The sequence below is a fragment of the Orbicella franksi genome, chromosome 11 (genome assembly GCF_964199315.1).
Source record: "Orbicella franksi chromosome 11, jaOrbFran1.1, whole genome shotgun sequence".
In the NCBI taxonomy this organism is placed as follows: Eukaryota; Metazoa; Cnidaria; class Anthozoa; order Scleractinia; family Merulinidae; genus Orbicella; species Orbicella franksi.
The window spans coordinates 3,062,865-3,087,957 of NC_138155.1; the positions used below are offsets into that span (position 1 = coordinate 3,062,865).

At 38.6% G+C, this 25,093-nt stretch overlaps 2 protein-coding genes, 1 non-coding gene and 1 pseudogene across 5 annotated transcripts in view; 3 read left to right on the forward strand and 1 right to left on the reverse strand.

The window, feature by feature from the left end:
* LOC145502274 (A disintegrin and metalloproteinase with thrombospondin motifs 20-like) overlaps positions 1 to 8,122 on the forward strand; it is a 56,842-nt gene extending 48,720 nt beyond the window's left edge. The window contains exons 57-63 of one of the 2 annotated variants that reach the window (XM_081481530.1): positions 70 to 161; positions 1,114 to 1,208; positions 1,597 to 1,733; positions 2,408 to 2,502; positions 3,133 to 3,237; positions 4,442 to 4,532; positions 4,888 to 8,122. In XM_081481530.1, the coding sequence (XP_081337656.1) occupies positions 70 to 161; positions 1,114 to 1,208; positions 1,597 to 1,733; positions 2,408 to 2,502; positions 3,133 to 3,237; positions 4,442 to 4,532; positions 4,888 to 4,901 (629 nt within the window). In that variant the 3' untranslated portion in view covers positions 4,902 to 8,122. The other variant, XM_081481531.1, reaches the window with a different exon arrangement.
* Positions 8,123 to 8,143: 21 nt separating this feature from the next.
* On the reverse strand, positions 8,144 to 15,748 carry LOC145502281 (uncharacterized; annotated as a pseudogene). The gene is made up of 4 exons (XR_014051305.1): positions 15,452 to 15,748; positions 14,466 to 15,132; positions 12,910 to 13,314; positions 8,144 to 11,389 (listed from the first exon to the last, which is right to left on the reverse strand). The product of XR_014051305.1 is annotated as an uncharacterized LOC145502281 (transcript).
* Trnat-ggu (transfer RNA threonine (anticodon GGU)) lies at positions 11,894 to 11,966 on the forward strand. The gene has a single exon. It is a non-coding gene; the product is annotated as a tRNA-Thr (tRNA).
* Positions 15,725 to 23,750, forward strand: LOC145502284 (protein O-glucosyltransferase 1-like). Its single transcript, XM_081481540.1, has 11 exons — positions 15,725 to 15,900; positions 16,976 to 17,207; positions 18,088 to 18,175; positions 18,529 to 18,573; positions 18,997 to 19,118; positions 19,218 to 19,277; positions 19,775 to 19,874; positions 20,165 to 20,223; positions 21,589 to 21,756; positions 22,249 to 22,305; positions 22,760 to 23,750. Exons 1-11 carry the CDS (start codon positions 15,732 to 15,734, stop codon positions 22,893 to 22,895), a joined length of 1,236 nt encoding a protein of 411 aa, XP_081337666.1. The 5' UTR covers positions 15,725 to 15,731; the 3' UTR covers positions 22,896 to 23,750.
* The last annotated feature ends 1,343 nt before the right edge of the window (positions 23,751 to 25,093 follow it).

Consider the following 25,093-nt stretch of genomic DNA (forward strand, 5'->3'; position numbering starts at 1 on the left):
TATTTACTTGGCGCGCTTGGTAGTTACTCACTAGTAAGCGTCAATAAACAATCTGTTTAATTTTGGAAGGTCCACCAACAAGCTGCAAAGAAGTTCAGTTAACGAAAGGAATTCTCACAGATGGTGAACAAACTCTGACAGTTGAAGGAAAAGAACTTCAGGTAAAATTACTTAAATACCGCAAATAGTCCATTTTACAGATCCATGCTTAGTCGTCAGGCCTTTGAACAGAAGCGAGGCTGGGGTTGACTTTGTTAAGATACAAACCTTGTTATTTTCACATGTCAATTATTTTGTTATCCTACTAACTAGTTTCATCACAGGGTCAACCCAAACCTATAGAGGATCTGTTCTGTGGAACAAGAATCCATCGGAAATCAGACACCTATCTAGTTGAAAACTGGTTAAAACCTCAGTAAATGGGAAAGATTATTTTTAGTGCACTGCAAATTAGAGAAAGTTTTGTTACATAGGTTTTTGCTGTGGGCTAGTTCATTAGTTCGTTAGTTAATGTAATGTAATTCGTATAGTGTGATCGTCCGGGTGAGTGTAGTTCTGAAAAGAACTGTTGTTGGTGACTGACGTTTCGACAACCTGAGCGGAAGTCATCTTCAGAGTCAAGGTGGACAAGATGACTTCCGCTCAGGTTGTCGAAACGTCAGTCACCAACAACAGTTCTTTTCAGAACTACACTCACCCGGACGATCACACTATACGAACTACTGATACTCCTGGGTTCAAACCATTTACAATGTAATGTAATGTTAGTTAATCCATTCCTGTTGACATAGTTAATTTATTCTTTGTAATTTTTTACACGACTCCTAGGAAGACCATTTTTATGATAAGATTTTCCTGTTTAAATAAAGATTAATTGATTGATTGATTGAAACCTCGCTTCCATGCAGAGGCTAGGTTACATTTCACACAACGGCAAAATTCTGACGATCATTAACTCGGACAACATAACATGTTTGTCATTTTTGTCCATATTAAAAACCATTTTACTGGAGCTGCTACCGAAACATTTACGTTTTAGGGCAATTAATATGACTGATCTTAAGTTACTTTGCGATATTCTCATTCAGTCTACCGTGCTTTATGTCACGTTAGGTGTATTGTCACGCGATGACGTCAGAAAAACCGAAGGAGTATGTCACGCTCAAAGCAGGCCCGTCCACTAACTTCGCAGAAATTTATCCTAAAAGGTAACGTGGGTCTTTATTGTTTAAATGTGCTACGTTTATAAAGTAAAACTATATGCGTACGTTGTCTTAGGTTAACACAAGTTAAAGTTTATGAATAAAAACCATAATAATCACTCTGGCCAATCGCAAAGGACATACACAATCCAATAAACCAATCAGATCCAAGCAAATACATATCGCTTGTGCCAAGCGCGGGAAAACGTGCGCGAGCGAATCACGAGTGGATTTTGTTTTGCTTCTGATTGGCTGACAAAGTGGCGCGAGATTTCTTGCGCCAATCGCTTAACCTAGTTTACAATACCACAATAACTACGAATTACTTTCGGCACTCGAGTGAAAAGAGCTTTAAAAAGGACATTAATGATTTTACAATTCTTTTTGTCTGTAGATTACGTGATGCTTGGACATGTCCTGCTAACGGCTCTCAACTTGACCAATGTAACTGTGAAGCTGAAGATTACAAGCTATCAGGAGGATCTTATTTCTCGAAAATTAGAATAAACTTGTCCACCATGAAGATAATCGGTGAGTTCACGCTTTTTAAAAGGTCTTATTACCTTAGTGTAGGTGAACAGCAGAGTAAATTTCGTTTACTGGCTCATTGTGGTATACACAGCTGAACCCTGCTATTTCGAACTCGCAGGGGAAACGAAATAGCCGATAGTAAATGACTGAAGGGCAAATCCGAGGGAAATTGTTTTGAGTTCGAAATAACGAGGAATTCGAAATAACCGAGTTCGAATAAGCCAGGTTCAACTGTAGTACCAAGACATTAGTTAGCGCCAATTGCCTTTAACTCGGAGATATAATTTCTCAGTTTTCTTACACCAAATATTATTTATAGTTGTACTTCACCTGTTTGTTTTCCCTATTTTTCTTGTTCGGGAGGGTAAGGAAAGCTATTTCCACAGCTTTTACGGTGTTCACCTTGAGTTTCAAGAGAGTTTCCATAACTCTTTAGGCAGCGTTCACACTACGCCGGAGAAATTTGAAAACGCAGCTTTATTTCTACGGTTGGGCCTTCCGCCCATAACAATGCGTTTCGAAAACAGAGCTTTTCCAAAACGCTTTTCTTGAACGCTTGCATTAATTTTCCGACAGTTTTTTAGCAACAGGCATTCAATCAATCATAGCTTGGCACTGAATATCATATTTGCTTCATTAACATTTTCTGACAATAATTTTCGTTCTCCATTCAGCGGAAGACAAGCAATTTGCAGAGACAAGGGGTTTAACTCCTCCACCATATGGAACAGCAGGAGATTGCTACAGTGCTCATGGAAAATGTCCACAGGTAAAGTAAAACAAAATAAATAGATAAAATGAAAGTGGCCTGCAGTTTCCGCTTAATGAAGTTCTTATGTAGTTGTCGTAGTAGAGGAGCAGGGACCTCATGGTTAATGCGTTCGACTCCGGATCAAGCGGTCCGGGTTCGAACCCTGGCCGGAGGACATTGTGTTGTGTTCTTGGGCAAGACACTTTACTCTCACAGTGCCTCTCTCCACCCAGGTGTATAAATGAGTACCGGCGAATTCAATGCTGGGGGTAACCCTGCGATGGACTAGCATCCCATCCAGGGGGTGTAGAAATACTCCTGGTCGCTTCATGCTACAAAAACTGGGATAAGCTCCGGCCTGATGCGCCACTTGGCTCGTATGCAGACTTTACCTTAGTTGTCGCAGAGGTTGTTCCTAGGCAACCTGAGCAGCCGAAAGTACACCACTTAAAAATAAAGACAACGTTGTTTTCTGCAAGGATACCCACCTTCACTTTTTACCCTCGCTTGGAAGTAAAAATTAATGTGGCTCTGTCCACATAGTGAAAATCGTTACAATTGAAAATGAGCCGCTTGATGTGTAAGTTCTCTCTTGATATGAAGAGCGTGGCGACAAATTTAAAGTTTTCCGGCTATTTTAATTTTCAGGGTCGTTTTAGCATCAATTTACGGGATACTGGCATCAAGTTAACTTCTAAAGTAATGTGGGGCTCCACTGGGCAGGCATATTCTCAAATTATCTACAGATATCCGGTAGGTATGATAACAGCAGTAGGAAAATAACATAGGAATATATAGTTTAGACTTAAGTCAGTCTGCAATTTTTTTCGGGAAAATAAGTTACAAAAATGAGGCGGAAACAATAGAGCCCTGTTTCTCTGTTTCTGATCACATGTTTATCAATAATGTAGGTCCCAAAATATGTCATAGTACTTATGCGATAGAACTTTTAATCCCTTGACGCCCAAGTGGCCATATACGGCCACTTAATGGTCGTGCTCTTTGTACCACTTGTGACGTCATCAATTTAAATGTCATCAGACATTCTTGATGAGCAGATAGTAGTACTAGGCTAGGCCTTTCCGCACAATGGTCAGGTTTAGATATCGACGACATTCCGACGTCGCAAATCGAAAAACAACGTTATCAGTTTTGGTGTAAAAACGGTGGTAAAATGGTCCGCTACGCCAGTGATTGATCAAGGTCTATTTCTAGGCTTCGCCCGTGATTAACATCCAACTTTTGACGGCAGCCAGAAAGAACATACAACGCAAAGGGTAGCCAGTGTAAAAGGGTCGAGAAAAACAGAAAGGAAAGGGGCAACAAACAAAATTGAGAACGGTTAATGGCAAAAAAAAAAAAAAAAATTGGCTTTTGCGCATGCCCGGAATTGAAATTTTGCTCAATTTTGTGCCTAATCCTCGAAAAATCTCCCCTTTTAGTAAAAAAAGCTTTCTTAGCAAAACTTAGGCTTATTTAGCGTCATGGCGGCTAAAAAACCTGACTAAAAGGTATTTTCTGGCTAAAGTTTGGTATCCAAAGGGTTAATGTTCTCGGTTTGTTGCAACACAAAACTCGCGTTGTTATCTTGAATGGAAATTGACTCTTTTTAAAATCGGTCTACAGTCACCGCGGTCGTGGTCGGCTATCGATCTAGTTTTTACATACTTCTTTATTTTATGCAGTAATTTTTTTCTTTTTCTGCGCAGATCTAAGTGAACGTTGGTAATAATTCTTGATCGTCATTCTCATTTTGTGCTGTTACTAAATTTTCAAAAAACTGAGTGTTTTTAAAAGTTTTAAAGGATCGCGATATCGTGTTTAATCAGTTTTGAAGTTTGTCAAAGGGAAAAGTGAAAGGAGCTTAGTGTGAACGTATGATTATTTTCTGTACAAAGCGTTTACTTTTTTGTCTTGATGTTTACTGAAATGTTGTTTTTGATTTGTCCCTTTCCAGGAAGGACTTCAAGTTATAGGTAAATGTGGAGGCAGATGTGGTGTTTGCAGTCCTGAAAGTGACGTAGGATTACAAATTGAAATGGTCAAAGGTAAAAAAAACTTATTCATCAACGGTTTAGATGAATTTCTTAAAAGAAATCTAGTGATCACAAATGAGAGCTAATCTTATACTCCCCCCACCCCGTTAGACCGAAGCAACTCCTGATTCCTCCTTCAGATTGTATGAGCCCGCGATCTTTGCAGGTCGTTGCTTAGTAACGTAAAGTATCTTTTTGACGTCATTCGGCTTGACCGCTTCTCCAGAAACACTTGTAAGGACTCGCGCTTTTTGGAGTTCAAGAAAGTTCATTCTTTCTCTATTGTCAAAGCCAGAGAAAGAAAGAAAGCTATGCAATTTGTACCTTTAGTCAATGTCGACTAACTCTGCATTCTATTCCCTTGCAGAAGACGACACCTGAGTTTAGGAGCTTTTTTCAGTTAGTTCCAATAGGTGTACATATTTCCATTCGTAGGAATTTTTACAATTGTTGCCATTCAGAGGTAAAGATATTATCACTTCACTGAGAAAGAGAGTTGTTTAGTTAAAACAGCCTGAATATTGCGTTACAAGGCCCACGGAAGTATTTATTGTCAGGCAATCCTATCCTCAAAGGAATATTGACCAGAAGGTTAACTGTAACGCAACAAGAGCAAGAAGGCGTCCGCTGTACAAAGTGTCTCATTACATGCCATTTCGTTACGTTACTTTATATAACGTTACGTTGCGATATATAAGGAAGCGTCAAATTAAGTTGAACCATTTGAAAGGAGTAATGTCAATGCTAAGCGCGTGGGTGACATTTTGTAGTTAATCAAAGATTGAACCCAGAAGTTTCTAAAAAGACACATCAGTTATTCAAAAACAGTAATTGTCTACCATCACTCGCAAGTGTCCGCTGTGGACTGGAACACAATTTGAGAGCGCTTGATCCCAGACTCCTAGGTCTTGACATTGCTTCTTTTTAAATGGCAGTTAACCAACAGGTATATACGATATACGAAGTCATTTTTTTCGCAAAGAAGCAATTAAACATTAGGCAGTTTAAAACAGCAAAGAAAGTGACTTTACACTCAAGCTTTAATTTTTAGAGGGGAATTTCGTTATCTCAAGATTTCGCCCAATTTGTTTAACTTATTTTTATGCTAGCTGCGAAAACGAATTTAAGGGGAAAGAAAACAAATGGTAAAATCTATTTTTCGTACGCTTGAACTTGGAAATTTCTTGAAACCAGCTGGTTTATCACTAATAAAACGACTTCGATATATATATATTTTACGAAAGTACGTCTCTGTTATACTAGATTTATTGTACCATTTTAAAAACCAAATTGCAGGCAATCAATAATACGAAGAAATTAACTCATTTTGAGGCATTCTACCGCATTTTTTTTGTATAGTTAAGTAGTAACAATCTTTTATTAGGAAGCTCCTAATAAGTGTCTTCTAAAGCAAAATATTATAAATGACACGATCAGAACAATTTTTCACTCATAAGAGATCGAGAAAAAAAAATTGCAATATTGATCAAAACCTTGGATTATTTAAATGACTTCTCAGCTGCTTTATATGGCTAGGAATATAATCCTTAGAATGCGGCGCCTTCTCCAAGGAAAGCAGTTTATTTGGTATTTTGTAACAGGAAGTCGCACTATAAAAATCAACATTTCTTGTTAAAACGTGGTGGTATGTGCCCTGGCAAATGTTGTAACTTTTACACACCGGAAAAAATATGGCGGACAACTCGGTCGGCCTGGGACGAGTTGCATTAAAGCGAGGCTAGTAAGACCTCGGTGATTTGTTTTGACAAAAAGTCTTGCTTCGTCCTCCATGTTTTGCTATCTTGTTACTCTGTGCTCCTATTTTGCAAAAGGATCGATCTTGTGAAAAATTACGATCGAGGAGACAGGAACAGAACAGCTAAAGTTTGTGCATTTACCGGAATTGAAAAGCATTCTTAATTAAGTGACGAACTTTATATTTCAAAATGTTACCATTTTTCCAGGCACTTACCTTTAGTCAACTTACAGGATATTATATTTGGCATAATTATTTGCACGTTTGGGTTCTCGAACCAAGATAGCGGCGAAAATATCAGTTTGAAATAGATTCATATATTTTTTTTCAAACACTTTGGAAGTAAAACTTCAAATCAGATACTGTTTTACAATGGATTTTATAGGAGCTAAGTGCCTTTTGTAGTGCGACTTCGTGTCTACAAAAAAGCAGCATTTTTTTATACCCGTCCGATTAAATATCGAAAAAGTTGTACAGATTTCAACTTAAAAACATACATTAAGCAGTTTTGAAAGAATTCCATATTTATTAACCAGCAAATGACGCAAATTTTATTTTTAGAAAAGTATAATTACGTTTTTTCGCAACGCCCGATTTTATTAACGCGTCCTATTGATAATAATAATGATAATTAACAAAAAAAGTAATAAATTTTAAAAAGTATCGTCTATATAGGGCCTCTGTGCAGCAGCCTTATTGGCTCGTCACGCAACGCTTCCAAATTGAGAAGCGTTACATGACGCGTTACGTAACGGTTAGGAATGAAAGAAGGAATGGCGGATGTGTATATGGCAAAACAGCCTACAACTAAATGTAGAGATTTATATATATACATTGAAAGTTTATTTATTGAAACTAGCTGGCCTCGTTATAGCGGCTAGCTGGTGTGCCTGTACAAATTTTTAAATATATTATATGAAATTAAAAGTTAAAGTTGAAAATTAATATACATTGCTGTAACTTTTCTGTGCATTTTCCTTCCCCGGTTTAAGCCGTAATAAATGTTCATCCACATGAATCTCGTGTTTCTTGCTGTACTAGTGGGAAGAAATGCTATAATTCTGACAACCACGGAGAGAAATTCAAGCCTTTTTTTTTTAAGTTGTTAAACCGTTCTTTATATATACACTTCCTGTTGGTTACCCTCTGCGTTTTCTCGTGTCACAAAGAACATTCCCTTCTGCGTTTCCTCTTGTCTCACAGTTGCCTGGCTGTTCCCCCGTGTGTTTTCTCCTGCATCACAAACTTCTGCGTTCCCATGCAATGAGTTCCCTGTCTGCGTTATATCCTTCGCTCCCTAAAGAGCTCCCTGTATGTTCCCCCATGTGTTTCCTCCTACATTTCACAGCTTGTCCCCTATCATGTTCCCTGTCTGTTCACCCGGGCGTTACACCGTTACAGATATGAGTTCCTTGCTGGTCCAGTTCTAGTGTTATTTCACGCAACGCTACGCTCACGGAAGAGAAAGCCCTCTCTTCCGAGAAGCGTTGGCGCCAGAGAGAGCCAGAAGTAGACTATTTTGCGGGAGGTTGGAGAACTCTAGGGTACGTTCAATAAATCGGGATTTCATCATATATGAACCTTGCTTAATCTTTTCGATGTTTCTTCTTTCGGCGGAAGTTGTGCAACTTATCAGTAAAAGCGAGGGTTTTGTATCGCGGAGTGAATTATTCAAAGCTCACGGTTCTCTGGTTTAGAGTGGGGGTGGGAAATTAGCCTGAAATGTCAGTCATCTTAGGAAAAGGGAGGCAAATGGTAGGGTCGGCGCCCGTCCCCCGGTATTTAATTCGCCGATACCTAGAGTGTAGCGTGCTAACTGGCCACTTCATCCCCCTCCCCCCTCCCCCCCCCCCCCCCCCAACCGAATGAGATCAAAGTCACCTGCTATTATTGTTCTCTTTTTGCCAGTTAATACGGGCATGGGATCTAGGAAGCTATGTAGCCCTCCAAAGAAAATTAAGAAAACCCGGAAGTTCTTGTACAACGAAGGCTTTATTGAAGATTTTGAAACAGATGTTACAATCATTTCCTTAATTGCCCTGTCTATTCTACTCCAAAAAAATACGTATCGGTAACCCAAAAACAAATTTTATCAAATCCTTAACAATCTTTTCTCACGGGGAAACAAAATTATACGCTCTGCTTTACATACCATAGACTTATTTCTATTTTCTCCATCAAAATAACTTATTAGTATTAGCAAAATAACTTGATATTACCCACAACTTTATGCATTTGATGAGTAATGCATATATAAAATATTGAGTTTTTCACATGTACACTGACTGTCAAAGTAAATAGAAACTTATGGCAAGAAGTCAATGATTATCAACACAGTTATTTAATGCAGGTTTCAATAACTTGTAGCCAAATTGCTCGAAAAAATGTGTGTGCCCTGCGTTGGTCTCCTATTGATCAACAGTAGATGTTTCTGTTTAATCAATCAGATTGCAAATCATCGTGCAAATATTTGCCTTGTTAACATAAGAGCTTCAGAAAATATCCACACCCCTCCCACGAAGAGTTTTTAGGTTGTAACCACCATCTCTCTGGAAGTTTTGGTTCACATCTTCCTTCAAAAACATTGGCTTATGAACACCCCCCACTAGAAATTCCAACAAACCTCATTAGGGTGGACATGGATATTTTACGAACCACAAAGGTTGAATGGTAATGCTTAGTTAATCCTAGGAGGCCCTCCACATATAAAGGACGGGGGTGCTTGTCGGAAATTTTGAAAAGGAACTCTAAGAGGTACCAAGATATAGTTCTGTGGGCGTGGCTTGAAATGTTTTTAACCCCTAAGAGGTACCAATTCTAAAGCAACACATTACCTGACACCGACTTTTTTCAGCTCACTACACTAACCACGAAAGCTCCTACTGTTAGACCCCACCTACCACCCTACCAAATCCGCTTTTCTAACCCTAAAAAAGACATGACGAGCACCCTATCTTTTTTATATGGGAGTCCACTCCCCCCAGGAAGGCAATTATTTACCTGCATTTGTCACCACCTTAAAGTGCAGTGTTTTAGATTTGATTTGTTTTCTTGCTTAGAGTTTAAATATGGCAAATCCAAAAAATGCATTTACATTTAAGAAATAGAAAACATGTACCGTGCTTCTATCGAGTTATAGAAACATGAGTGGAAGCTTGGGAGAACGAGAAATGCTGTGGGAACACGAGCCACAGGTGAGTGTTTCCACGGCTTTTTCGAACTCTCCCAAACTTTCACAAGTGTTTCTATAACTTGATAGAAGCACGGAGAACTTGTTTTCTATTTCTTTTAGAAAATACCGCAACGAAAAAAAGGAAAGCAACTTGTTAACTTTGATTATCAAAGTGTAAATTCTCTTTGCTCATGCCATCATTACGTAAACAGCTCGTGCTAAGTCTGCGTTTTTATCGAGTTACAGAAACACGATTTTCAACCAATCAGCGTGCATATTTTCTTGGGACTCTTTTCTAAATATATATATGTTTCTACTTACACTGAATATATAAATTATGCAAGCATGTAAAAGATACAAAGTAGATTTTACACTGCATGTATAGGAAGAATGCAAATTCTTAGGATAAGAGTATTGAAATTCTAGCAAGTTTTGGTAGTTTTATAAACTCTTGTGCCATTGGTTAAAGAACCTCCAAGTACAGTGTATGTATGAGTAGTTGTAACCAGTCAAAATAAATGCACGTTTTTATATAAGAAAATGCTGCAATTCTCTCTCATTAAAGGCATGTGCTTAATTCACATAGTACAGTAATGAAAATAATAAATTTAAACAAAGGTTTTATTTGGTAGAAAAATGTTTTCAATGAATCAAAAGAAACCAGAAAGATGCAACAAACATACGCAAATTCTAGTAAGTATAGACTTATCAAAAACACATTGAAACAATTTTCTATAACTTCAACCAATACAACATTGGATAAAACACTTTTTTTAACTCCAAAACTTAGGAAACATCTGTTTATTTAACACTACTTTAACATTGTTTTATCAATTTACAGAGAAATTAAATTCATAAGCTTTAAATAAACTCTTCAAAATTTCCTGCTTGAATTAATTTAAGAGTTTTAATTGTTTCATCAACAATACATGTACCGTGTATTTAAACACTATACAATACACATGCTATCTAAAATCGCCCCAGAAAAGTTATTTAATGCGACTATCGACAGTTTAACTCCAAGCCTTAAACTCTTAAACATGAACATTCTTATTCAAAATGCTGAACTTATGTAATAAAATTTATATTTATAACATAAAGTAAATATTACTCGTTGGGGAAACGTCCAAGAAGCATCAAAACAACAGCTTTTGAGCCATTTAAATATACATGTATACAAGCTATTAACTACAGGCAACTTAAATTAAGGACTTTAAGAAAACCACAATGGCAATGGAAATTTATGGAGACATACATATAGCTAAACGAAAGGTTTAATAATGAGCAGCACAATGGCTGTGCATGTGTGCTGTAATTGTTGGTACATTTCTCTGCCATCTGCTGAAAAATAACATCACGAAATGACCAAATTCTGCATAGTCTCCAGAACACGAACCACAAAAACTAATCTTTTAATTTTTTTTTTAAGTTATAGCTGCATTCCATATTCAGTTTTGAGAGAGTTTTGGCAAGAGTAAAAAACTTCATGACGATTCCTTCATTTAATAATTGAGTTTGTAATTGATGTCACCATCATAGTTACTTAAATTCTCCTTTAATTAAACCATCAGGGCTCGTTAGACAGATACTGTTACTATTTAAGTCAAGTTAACACTTGCAGTTTTGAATTTTTTGAACATAAAATGTTACATGAAAGAATAATTTAAACCATTGTGATATGATTTACCAGCTGACCTTCACCATCTGTCATTGCGACACGCTTGCGCATTTCAGTTTCATTGTCCCCAGGACAACATTTTTGTGCAGCACAGTTGTCGTCCTGCCCACACTCCAGTGCACACTCGCTATTTTTCTTATCTTCAACAACAAATTCTGGTTGGATGGTCGTGGAGTGGATTCCTTCATTGTGGAAGAACCTCTTGATCTTATTGGCTATGTTCATGTAATCATCTGGAGATCGACATGTAACATGGGCAGATGCTGAAAATTAAAAACAATATGTCAATATTACATCAAGGTCAGTAAAAGAAAGTTGTTAACACAAACACCTTTATGACAAAAACTATGGCCAGGGTAATATTAAGCACTTAATGACTGGCCCCGGGGGAAACAGTGAGTTTTGTTTCCCCGAGACCCTCCCTTCCCTGAAGCAGAGCCAAGGGGAACATTGAGGTCGAGGGGAAAATAAACTCATTGTTTTCCACTGGTCCAGTCATTAAGTGTTTTGGAAGTGAAGAATGCTCATCGCAGTAAATTTTCCAATTTAAGCAATTGGAAAGAAGGAGCCTGAAAAAATCAGGGCTTCAACGGGATTCGAACCCGTGACCTCCGCAATACCGGTGCGATGCTCTATCAACTGAGCTATGAAGCCACACATTGGGAGCACATTGGGAGCGAGGTCAATTAATTCCCGTGGGGAATGAAATCATTTCATTCCCCACAGGAAGATATGAACTCAATTAATTGACCTCGCTCCCAATGTGTGGCTTCATAGCTCAGTTGGTAGAGCATCGCACCGGTATTGCGGAGGTCACGGGTTCGAATCCCGTTGAAGCCCTGATTTTTTCAGGCTTCTTCTTTCCAATTGCTTAAATTGGAAAATTTACTGCAATGAGCATTCTTCACTTCCCTCTACAACCGCAGTTCATATATGAATTATTTCTTATAAACTCCACATTAAGTGTTTTGTTACATCTCCCAACCAAAAAATAGAAAAAAAATATTTGCTTGACACCAGCTGGCACAACAAATTTGCCACAGTTTCAAGGTGAACAACCTGATCATGTGCAAGTCAAAAGTTCAAGTTGTTGTTTCCCTAGGGAGTTAGTGAGTTTTGACCCATGACACACGACAAATAGCTTTAGCCAAGCTTTAAAGAGGGGCTCCCATCAACTTATCATTTACTTGAATAAAGACATTCACAGACAAGCATTTCACTACACGAATGAACTGAACAAATTAAATGAGGAAATCTCTATAAACACAATATGAAAGCACCATTTCCAAGAATCAAATACACAATTCTATTCGCTTTTAAAGCATAAAATTCTCAATGAAAAATGGCCGAATGAAAGAAATGTCAAAGAAACTTTGTTTAGGAATTCCAGGGGAGTGGGGGGGGGGGGGGGGGGGGGGGGTCAAACGAAAAACCTTCCGTAAAATGGTATGAGGGGTATCGAGATTTTGTAGAACAACACAATAGACCACATTCGGATTCTCGGTATTCGACTGGAACTACCTTGCAACGGAGGTCCCTGTTGGGGAATTTCATTAAAAATTATGTCATTTGCATTTGAAAAGATTCCCCAGGTTAACCTCAGTTGCAAGCTAGTTCCAATCCAATACCTGGAATGCACATATGGCCTATTTAGGGGATATCAGATAAAACAATACTAGCCTGCTGATGGCTGAATCATATTAGAGCTGTATACCATTACCACTCATAAATTCAAAAGAATAAATATATTAAGCTCAGGGTTAAAACCTTTGTAGTAACTCACCAATAATCTTATTTCCAGCCAACTGCCAAACATGGAATTCATGGACACTCAACACGCCTTCCACGTTGTCAAGCAAACGATCCTGTACTTCCTTGATCTTGATGTGTGTAGGGACAGTCTGGAGCAAGATCAGCGATGACTCACGCATCAGCGGGATGGATGTCTTCAGTATAAGAAGAACCATGAATATGCTCATGCCTGGATCAACATAAATAGTCCACTTGCCTGATGCAAACTTGATGATCACAGCGCTGATGATGACGATAACAGACCCCAGGGCATCACCAAGCACATGAAGATACACACCTCGCATGTTCAGCTGCGCACTAGACTTGACCTTCAAGCGAGATGGACTGGATTTGGAAACAACTGTTCGTACTTTCCCATTTTCACCCGACAGCAAAACTGTGAAACAAAATATAACATAATCAGTAAGAAGTCTAGATTTAACAACTACATACAGTCTGTAAATGAATATACTGTGAAGCAATAAAAATTCTGAAATCTGAAATCTTAATAACATAATGTCAAAGAGTTTTTTTCATTAAAATTTCTTTTCTCAGTGATCAACTCCTTAAACATTTGTTCAGTCTGATTCACATATAGGAAAACTTTGGATAAAGTTCCCTGCATTGTATCCACTTGTTCTTATTATCCATTAGCAAGCAATGATACTTCATATGGTAGTCCAGTTCCTATTTTTATTAGGTACTATCAATTCAAAAGAAAAAAGGATAAACTTATAAAAGTGGTTTGAAGTATCTAACAAAGTTGGTCTACCTTTGCTAATCTTCTGGAAAACCCTAGTCTGCACTGTTCCAGAAAATATTCATCAATACCCCTAACAGTGAGAATATTTTTTCTTTAAAATTTCCCCTCATTTCCTCTGGAAATTCCAGAATAACTTCATACTCTACTCAAATTCAAGAGAATAGCTTTTGAGAATTCCCAGTAACTCTATTTGCAGTAGGTATGAATATTTTCTGCGAACAGGTTTAATTGCCTTGTTTTTTTACTCACACTGTAAACAAAACAAATTTGAAATACAGATAAAAATCCCTTAAAGAACATACATATAAATTATATCACAGCGCTGTTACTACTACTAATAATTTTAAACTTCAAATCTGAAATTATGAATTGGATGGATCTGATCAAATGTCAAGGAGAGATTTAGGGAATATTTTGCACTAGAAGTTGCACTTGAGTTATTGTTTGGCCAGTATTTATTACTGCATAACCCTGACAACCCTGCAATTACAGATGTTTTTCACAAGTTGCAAATTGCACTCATGTGGACATTATATTGTCATAAAAATGAAACAAAGAGCAGCCTATTTTTAAGTCAAGGTTATTGTATATAATGCAACGCAAGTAGATCATATTCTATGCTTGTCTACCTAGAAACAATAAATTATGCGACAAAAGATATATCAGTTTTACAAGCACTTGACCGTCCAGCAGATGTGAAGAGCGAAAATTTCTTGAGTAAATAAAAAAAGCTGATGAATTTTAGGAATTTCTTTACAAGGAAAAATTTCAAAATCTTGGCTTACCTTCGGGCACGACACCATTTGGAGTTTCACTATTCATTTCACTTTCATCTTCAGACGACTGATTTGACTTCCTGGAGCCCTGACCGCCATTTCCTTCGCCATTTTGAGCTTGAAGCAGTTCTTTCAAATCCGCTCCATTTGAACTTCCATGACTGTGGCCATGTCCACTGCCTCCATGGCTGTGTCCATGGCCGTGTCGATGGAAAAGAACCAAGCCGATCACATTCACGAGCAAGCCGACCACTCCGACAATAAGCACAAGTATTGGGTTATTTATGACCTCGGTCTCTGCAATCCGCTTCAGTGATTCCACCAATATAGAAAAGCACAACGCAATTAAGAACACTGCGTTTACCAACGCTCCTAAAACTTCAGCTCTTTGCCAGCCAAAAGTGTTTCTTTCTGTCCGCTGGTTGCGTTTTGAGTACCGTAAAGCGAAGAACCCGATCAGCAATGACATGATGTCGGAGAGCATGTGAAATGAATCGGCTACAAGCGCCATCGAATTTGTGGCGTAACCGACAACGATTTCGACAAGGAAGAAAGACGAAGTCATAAACAACATCGATAAAACGCTCCCGGTCTTGCCACAGAATCTCTTTCTAAGTTGAATCGTTCTTGAATCGGCCATTTTTTTTAGTAAGCTTATTTTCTTTTCCTACAAGGACTAGATAAGAAAATAAAGGAAAAAAAATTACAACCTTTCACGACTAAAACGCGGTTAGCAAATGACGAAACGTGCATTAATAGGACTAAATATTTCTGGGAAAGGAAATTCTGCGATATTTATATTGGTTGAAACCAGCTGTAATGTCTTATTTTTGAAAATTTTGAGTGCATGTCACGCGGACAAACGAAAATAGCGACACGCGCTGTGCCATATGTTCCATCAGGGGTTTTTTTCACTACTGTATAACACAGATAAATGCGGTACCATTGTTACCACTAATAGTCACAAATAACAAGCAAAAGACTACAATAAATACCTGCATGGAATATATAACAACCGATGTACGAGTCGAGGACCTCAAAGCCAAGACAAAACAACAACAATGCGAAATTTTTCTCTGTCCGTTTCCTCGCTTCCGTTCTGAGCCCGCGCTAAAAATCGCAACGTTTCAACTCTCGTATACTCGCTGGCACTCGTACTATGTTTTGATTGGTTTCTAAAATATCGGATACTCTTCCGATAACTACCGAAAGGGACAGCAATGAATGTTTCAGCGGTTATTATGTACATCGTGTAATTTAGTACAATGGTGTGCAATGGGTCGTACAATGGGCCGGGGAGATTCAGCCCAAACAACTCGTCTTCTCTTAATTTTCCTTCTTGTCAATATTTCTCCCTTTATATCTGGATCTAACGTTCAAGGCGATTGCTCGAAAGATGGTTCATGCGAAGAAAAACATGGTAAAGAAAAGTACATCGCGAAAGGTACTTTATAAACTAATCAATGTTGTGGAGAGTTCTGTTGCATCTATCATTCTTAATGAGTTTAATTAAGCGGCAATTAACACTGAGTCGGAAGAATCGCAGCAAATGTTTTAAACCCCAACGTACGAGTGATTTAAATCCTACATTAAATTCTGTATTAGTAGGGGAAACACCTTCGATACAACTCTGTTAATTTATTTTAAGTCATTGGTTTCGCGTAACTGGGAATTTCTCTCAATCACCGCGGTGACGTGGTAAATTTTAACTTGAGCGAGTCATGAAGGTCCATTGTTTAGTTTTGGGACTTCAAGATCGATTTTAATACGTTTACAGGTCTTGACTCTGAAAATATTTTATGCCATGTTATGAAGTTTATCTCAGTTTTCAACAAGTGCAGGCCATTAGTGGAGTTTTGACTGTAAATTAAAGATTTTGGCTATTAATGTTCAGTAATTGGAAAAACACCTTATCATTCTGGTTTTGGCTCTTACATGGTGTAGAAGACAAAAGGACAAAAGAACGAGGAAAACAGTAAAAACAAAAGGTTTATGAGGCGGCATTCTATTGTGACGTGCCTTATGTCTTCTAGACCAAGAAGGAAGCTGGATTTTTAAATGGTACTTTCCTGGTAGAACCCTTACAGCTCTCTATTTTAGAGATATCGAAGCAGATGCACTAAAGCTACACTTTATTGGATTCACACACGATCAGTTTATTAAACATTTATTGTGCAACCTCATTATGTGTGGGCCTGATTCTGCCGTTATTTCCAAGATTGCATTGTTTCAGTTCAAAAAATATTGGTCCATAAAAATTACCTTTATTTGTCAAAATTCTTATTTCCCTTCAAGGAAGGTGTTTGTTAAACTTGTCTAAGAGTGCTAGCCCTAGATATAAGTGTGGTCCCATAGTTTTACTCAGAAAGTATAAATCTGAGCAACTAATCACCCTCAGCTAGGCCCTGAGCAAAAGTTGGTTTGTAATTTAAACCCAATTGGATCTCAATCTCAAATGTGATAAGAGAACAGGCTGGTGTTTTCTCATTGCTTCTTATTTTTTTTCTTTTACTCCTTAGAATCATGGAAAAAATATCTTCACAAAATAGATGAGGCTACTGCCAACTACCAAGACTGTTCAAACAAAAAATGTGCGTGCTATAGTGATGTAATAGATGATGACTTAAGAATATGGAAAGAGAGAGGAGGGATAAAGAAAAGTGACTTTGATAATACTGATGGCCGTGGAGTCCACTATCAAATCATTAATCATAAACTGTACAGAGAGAACAACTGTATGTTTCCATTCAGGTTAGTTTAGTGACTTGGTAGGTGTTCACTTACAGAATATATAAATTTTACAGTTTCAGAAAATCTCTATACTTACCCCATGGATTGGAAGGTCATTGAAAATTCCAATGTGTTGAGGGTTAAGGCGAATGGCAGGTTTTTGCAAATCAGCAAATAAAGAGTCTCTGCCTGTGTACAATATACCATTTGAAATCCAATAATCAGCTTATTTGTTATTGACATCAGCAGCTATGAAAGAGATAGTCATTTTGTCAGAGAGAAATTGCTTTAAAATGTGAAGCTGAAAAACTTCTAGCATGTATCAACTCTCAAATATCATAGATATCGTATACTCCTAAACTATTGCTTATTTAGCAGGTTCTAGTGCAAAGCTGATGTGAAACATGTCTTGCATTCCATGTGCATCTCAGATATAAATTAGAAACTTGTCAGGGTGGTCAACCATGTCTTTATAGATAGGAGGGGGTCTCAATTTGTTTACTTCGATGAGCAGATTTTTGTGGCAAAAATGCATAGAAATCCCTCAAATATACACAAAGTCATGATTTTGTGTGCCAATTGGCACTCTTAGGGAGAAAAGGGTTGGAAAGTATGAAGCTAAACAGAAATTTCTTGAGGGGTGGAGAGGGCTTCAGACCAAAAAATATTCAATGTGGAGGACACAGATATTTTCTGAAATGGCACAAAATGGCTTTTTACAAGTCAAACAGCTTTGCCTTATTCCCCCTCCCTCCTCTCTCACTAAATATTCCCATAGTATCCCCCCCCCCCTGTTTCCTCCTGCTGGGGTTTCAGCCCCTTTAGGGGTTACTACATGTTAGTACACTTGGGATGTCTGATTTCAGTGATGCTAATTAATTTTTCTGAAAATTTTTTCAAGATGTAAAGGAGTAGAGCATTTTATCCTAGAGATAATTGACAAGTTACCAGACATGGAAATGAGGATCAACGTCAGAGACTATCCACAGGTAATCACCTAATTTAAAAAAAAATGCTTAATATATAACTTTCTAAACTCATGCAAGACCAGAGAAGCTACTAGTTTGTAACAATTATATCTTCTACAGGCAATTCTGTGATTATGGTGGTGCATAGATCTAAGCAGTATCTTCTGAGTGGTGGCTCAATTCTCTATATTCTCATGTCCTGGGCTCTCCTTGTTCTCCCCAGACCCCCAGGTTACAGGTTAGCTCAGAAATGGATTCTAGCCTACTAGCTACTTCCTTGGCTTAAATCAAAGAGGAAGATATATTAAGTCCTAGAAATGGCAAGCATTCTTAGAAGTTTAAACTTTGGTGAAAGTTTATTTTTGCCTAAACAGATTCCCAAGTGGTCAAACCCTCTGCCTGTTTTCTCATTCAGTAAGGTAAGAAACATTCATTCATAACTTTTCCTGCCTTTGTCTATTCAAAGTGCAATAAGCTGGCACCATTGCAGTTCTCCAGATGAGAAAGGGTTCTCAGGTTTAAAAACAAAAACAAAAACAAAAAGCAAAACTAAAGGTCAGCTACCTTACTTGCCTCCCATAGCAACTATAGAGCACAAGCAATTTCTGATCTCTGACAAATGAATCTTAATTGCGGTTTGCAAGGCTCATTTCTATTAACTTGCAGGAATTCCTTACTGATACCTGATTTTTAAAACTGATCTGGCATTGTGCCATTGGCCAATGTCCTAACTTTGTTCAAATGAATATACGAGAAGTGGGGGTTGGACTATGACAGCAGTAGGGGAAAGGGGTACAATGATAAAGCACACTAATGACGTAATTTTGCTTTGTTTCTTTAAGACAGGTAATGAGTATGACATCATGTACCCAGCGTGGACATTCTGGGAAGGGGGGCCAGCAGTGTGGCCAATTTACCCCACAGGACTGGGGAGATGGGATCTGATGAGGGATGAGATTGAAAAGTGAGTTCTCACAACGTAAATTATAATGTAAATTTCAATTTAATTAAGATTAGTATATTGACAGCTCTATTGTAAAATGTGGTTGCTTATTTTCTACAGAAAAGCTAAGGAATGGCCGTGGGAGAAAAAACAGACCAAGGCATTTTTCAGGGGATCTAGGTTGGTTTATTAGCAAAAATTAATTTTTTTTTGAATATCAGTATTTTTTGGTATGTCTCAAATTTTCTAAAAAGTTTCAGACATCTTGTCAGAATACCGAACCCCAAAAAATACTTTAAAGGACTGGCTATCTAAGCTTTGTCGAGGTGCAGTGGCCTCGTTGTTAGTGTGCTCGACTCCAGATCAAGCAGTTCAGGTTCAAGCCCTGGCCAGGGACATTGTGTTGTGTTCTTGCACAAGACACTTTACTCTCACAGTGTCTCTCCCCACCCAGGTGTACAAATGGGTACCGGTGAATTTAATGCTGTAGGGTAACCCTGCAGTGGACTAGCATCCCATCCGGGGGGAGTAGAAATATTCCTAGTTGTTTCATGCCACAGAAACCAGGATACGCTCCGGCCTGGTGGGCCACTTGGCTCGTAAGCAGACTTAACCTTACTTTACCCATCTGAGTGTTTTGTGTTTCCAGTGTATTTGCTTGCTTTTATTGCTTTTAGGACATCTGCTGAGAGGGATCCATTGGTGTTATTATCTCGCAAGGAACCAAGCCTTGTTGATGCTCAGTACACCAAGAACCAGGCGTGGAAGTCTGATGCTGTAAGCTCCTTAAAATCGTTATTTCCATTTATTTATTTTCTTGCAATGGGATATAGCTGAAACATTTTGAGTCCAACTAAATACATGTACACAGAATCTAGTATGTATTACGGAAATCTTCAAAAAATGATCGTAACGTAGAAAAAGCCCATGAACAGACTTCGAGAATATTTGTAAAATACTCGGACGTCTTTGGCCGATCTTCATAGAACTCTTCTGTCATTCAAGCCAGACCATCCTCAGGGAATTGCTTGTGATTAATTCTAAGTATTTTGTAATTTATTTTGCAGGACACGTTATATGCTCCGCCAGCCAAGGAAATCAAGCTTGAAGATCATTGTGAATACAGGTTTGTGAAGTTTGCTGCTTGACTATCGTAATAAATCTCAAAAAAATTTTCCCCATCCTTTCAACACCTCTCGGCAGTTGCGTGACAACCCAAATAATGGCTGAAAGGGAGCCCGGGGGGTGGATGGCTGCAAGGGAGCCCGGGGGGTGGATGGCTGCAAGGGAGCCCGGGGGGGGGGGGAGGAGGACTTCCATATGCAGGGTTCATACGGGTCCTAGAAAACCTGGAAAGTCCTGGAATTTTACTGTGGCATTTTCCAGGACTGGACCAGTAAGAAAGTGGAAAGTGGAAAGTGCTGGAAATCTGTTAAACTCAAGTAAAAAATATGAAATGTATGGCAGACAGCAAGGAGAATTAAAATTGAGATCTTGGGAGTGAAAGGGTTAATGTGAATTTTAGAGTCCTAGAAAAATCAATCTGGGTCCTAGAAAAGTCCTGGAAAGGTCCTAGAAATTTGTTTCTGAAAAAGGCTACGAACCCTGCATATGAAAAGATCAGGGATGCTCTTCGTCTCGCTTAGGAGTTTAAATCAAGGATTCTGGTCTCACGTATGTGTTGATGACCAGACGCCACTATTTTGGCAAAGTATCTTTAAGGGTGCGCTCGAAGAAATAGAAATATGAAAAACGCTCTTATTTCCGTTTTAGGCTCGATTTGCACCAATCCCTCAAGTTCTGTCATCTAGCCCAGGCACCTCCCATGAACAGCGGCTAATAATCAAGCCTATTTAACAAATGGTAAACGCCGTAGCGTACTCTATTGAGTTATGGATGTACGCAGGAGGTTGCAAAGCACGAAAGAAGCGTACGAGTGCTTCTTGAGTGCTTAGCAAACCTGCCAAGTGCATCCATAAATCAATAGTTTACAGCTGTGGCGTTTACCATTTGTTTTATAACATAACATTGACACATTTGGAGCAAAAGAAGTCCATTTATTGAGCTACATCACATTAGCACACACACATCAGCAGTGTAGACCCATGGGCAAATAGTAGACGATGAATTAACCAATCAGAGCGCGTGCTTTGCTTTAGTTATGTTATAATCCACTTTAAGTGGTATCTTTTAGGGGTCAAATCTCGAGATTTATTCGCCAAGATTGATCTTCTTTAGGGGTTTAATTCAAATTTGCCGACGAGCATCCCCGACCTTTTCATATGGGAGTCTCTACCACCACGCCCCCACACCCCACCACCACCACCACCCCCGGGCAAGGGAGTCTGCGTCTTTTCATGATAAGTTTTGTTGTATGTAGATTTAGATATCAGTGTTGGTAGTAACCCCACCGTTCCTTCTTCCAGAATGTCACTAAAATGTCACTTCACTGATTCAAGCAAGCATTCATTTTTCACCCGTTGTGTTGCAGATACCTGTTCAACTTCCGTGGAGTAGCAGCCAGTTTTAGATTCAAACATCTATTCCTGTGCAAATCATTGGTGTTTCACGTCGGAGATGAGTGGCTTGAGTTTTTCTATCGAGCACTTAAGCCATGGGTTCACTATATACCAGTTGAAACTGATCTTAAGAACGTTAGGTAAGTTTAAATCAAAATGTTGAACCATTGGTAGCACTGTTTGGGATAAATTAAACTGCTGTGAGTAATGGCTGAAAATACAAAAAACAATACGCGTTTTGTCAACGGCTTGAAATAATTTTGTAAGGTTAAAGGTAAAGTCTACATACGAGCCACGTGGTCCATCAGGCCGGATGCTTATCCCGGTTTCTGTAGGCTGAAGCGATTAGGAGTATTTCTATCCCCCCCCCCCCCCCCCCCCGTGATGTGCTAGTCTATTGCAGGGTCACCCCCAGCATTAAATTCGCCGGTACCCATTTATACACCTGGGTGGAGAGAGGCACTGTGAGAGTAAAGTCACTTGCCCAAGAACACAACACAATGTCCCGTACAGTTCGAACCCGAACCGCTTAATCCGGAGTATAACTCTCTAACCACTCCACGAAATAATTTTTTGCTTGCCCCTAAATTTATTTTTCAATATAATTGTATGTCCTGTTTCTATTTTTTCAGGGACCTTATTGAATTCGCGAAAGCAAATGACGAAGTTGTGAAAGCAGTGGCAGAAAGGTAAGCGTTATGTTTTATTTTATAGCCACACCTGTCATTTTTTCTGCACCGTTTTCAGTGAAAAAATAGTTATTGAAATGATATAACCAGACTTACCTTAGACGTTCTCAGTGCTGTAAGGCATTGCACCGCAACGGCCTCGCTCTGGTCCAAGAATTGGACAGAATTGTGCTGAATGTTTTGCAAAACGCCAAAGGAACACATTGGAATTGTTCATTATAGACAGGAATTTGTTATGTCGACGTTTTTTAATATACCTTTACTATAATTAAATGACAGTCGATGTTTTTAGAAATGGTCGATTCCAAAAGGGGTTTTTCGTTTTATGTGTATTGTTCCCTTATCCGATGTTGACAGTTGTATACTGTAGCAGTTGAAAATAATAAACACGGTTATGGATGGTGTTTTGAAGTTTGCAGTTTTGATCTTTGGGATTTATTTTTTTCTTTCACAGAGGCTACCAATTTATTAAAGATCACCTTCGAATGCAGGATATACGGTGTTACTGGAAGAAGCTGCTGAAGAACTACGCTAAACTAATGCAGTGGAAACCGAAAAAAAACTCTGCATTCCAAGAAATAAAACCCTAGGCATTACAAATGCATATGGAAACTCTTAGGATATAGAGTACTTTCTTTCCATTGTCCTAAGAAGTGTTTTCTGAACGCTGATTGGTTTATGAAACTCGTGTAACGCGCACCGACCAATCATAGTTTAGGTAATATCTTTTCAGCCAATCAGAATCAAATCCAATCAATCGCCCTTGGCGTTTGCGATTTTTCCCGCGCTAAACGCTGGCTACACATTTTTCTTCGTCACTTGCTCAAAAGCGTTCTCTGAGCGCTGATTAGTGTATGAAATCCGTGTAACGTGTGCACTGACCATTCAGAGTAAAGGTGATGTATTTGCAGCCAATCAAATTCAAGTCCAATCAATCGGCGCGCTTTGGCGTACGTGATTTTTCCCGCGCTTAAATGCCAGCTACACATTTTTCTTCGTCACTTCTGATTACTCTGTTACGAATTCCTACATTAGTTAGTATTTTTGTAATTGCACTATTTATTGAAAGAGGGCCATATTTAAGTGCTGCTGATGCAAATGTCACTGAGCCACTAAAACGATACACATTGTATTTCAGTATTAAAAAATATATTAAATGCTCTAAATGTCACTTTTTACTTTTGTAATTTGTAGCCAGTGTCAAAACATGCTGGACGGTAAACAGATCTAGCTCTCAGTTAATTTACGTGGACCAAACTTTCGAGCCAGGGATTTTTCCGTCCGCCCTTCGACTCGGGAAGAAAAGTACGCCCGCCGATTCGAGACGCACATGTGTCAAAGCAGTTTCAGTTAGCGAGGGGCGTACGGCATAACCTCGAGCCACGGAACTGAGAAAGCTCTGGATTGATAGGGAATTCAAATCGATTCTTGACAAGTTTAAAGATATTAGATCAAAGGTTCCCACTGACAAAAGACGAAAAAAAGCTGTTGCTAGTGATATTGAAAAATTTGGTCCGAAACCTTTTTCGAGCAATTTTTTTAGCTTGCGTGTCTGGTAGTCATTCTGGGAAGTGATAAGAACACAGCAGACATTTCCCAGAATAAATAAAACGTTTTTGCTTTCGAGGAAAACGCAGGTGCATAACTTTGCGATAAATATGACCACTTGCGAAATATAATAAAGAAGAAATAACCGCAGGGTGACAGGATGACACCCTTTGAAACGAAATATTAAAATTCATGAAGGGAAATGAAGACTGCATTATTAGTCAAGTAAATTCACGCTAAAAAATATTCACAACACGCGAACCTATGTTTTGATATGCTAAATCCTCTCGCGACAAACTTTCATCGTCTCATGTATGGATAACCAGTTTCACAGATTGTTCAAAAAGCAAGCTGTTCATAACACGCAAACCTGTAATTTCTTTTCACGGAAGCCACTCGTGAAGCGTTCGTAAGGAAACTGAAATGTTATGACTGATATGGTAAATCCTACCGCAACAAACCATCATCTCATACATGCGGATCGCTCCAGTTAACAGTTTGTTAAAAAAAAAAGAAAGAAAAAGCTTCGTCGCCATCTTCTTTCAAGCCGATCACATCCACAATATCATGGAAGCTTTCAAGAACTACCTAGTAGGCAAATCCTGCAACCTAAAGGAAGAAATTGAGAAGTTACCAGAAGAACTGAGAAAGCTCTGGATTGATAGGGAATTCAAATCGTTTCTTGAAAAGTTTCAAGATATATCAACAAGACGGAAAAAAGCTATTTCCACTAAGGTTCTTCCTTTTTTGCCAGAACTTGGGCGTTCCTTTGATAATGAGGTACATAAACGTATACTTGCGTGTTATAAAGACCTGTCGAAACTGTGGAAAGACCAAGAGCGTTTGTCTGGAGAATTGCCACGGATGGTTGCAAGTTCATCCAACAAGTATCTAGTCAATATCCTTTGTCAAGAAAGAAAGATATTTTGTACCAATGATGTTATGGAACAACATTTAAAGTTCGTATCACGCCTATGGGAAGAACAAACCTTAAAGGTAGAAGAAGAACTGCGTCGCGAGTTCCAGACGCAAAGTGATTCGTCTGTTCCTGATTTTTTCCGACACAAGTACGTTTTACAACAGATTGCTCTTAACTTTATGGGTAAGCTCTACATTTATCCGCTTTTCGGTAGTGAGTTTCCCAAACATCCTGGTGTTTACTTCATTTATGATGTTGGTAAAACCCAGCTTTATGAAGGAAGCCCGGTCTTTCCGTCCACACGTCATCCAGTTTATGTGG

What these genes read in the sequence shown, in the direction of transcription:
- LOC145502284 (XM_081481540.1), top strand. Translation starts at nt 15,732, where the DNA reads ATGGGTCGTACAATGGGCCGGGGAGATTCAGCCCAAACAACTCGTCTT. An exon ending in ATGAGGGATGAGATTGAAAA is followed by an intron (nt 19,119 to 19,217) that starts GTGAGTTCTCAC and finishes TATTTTCTACAG; the next exon opens with AAAAGCTAAGGAATGGCCGT. An exon ending in GAAGATCATTGTGAATACAG is followed by an intron (nt 20,224 to 21,588) that starts GTTTGTGAAGTT and finishes GTTGTGTTGCAG; the next exon opens with ATACCTGTTCAACTTCCGTG.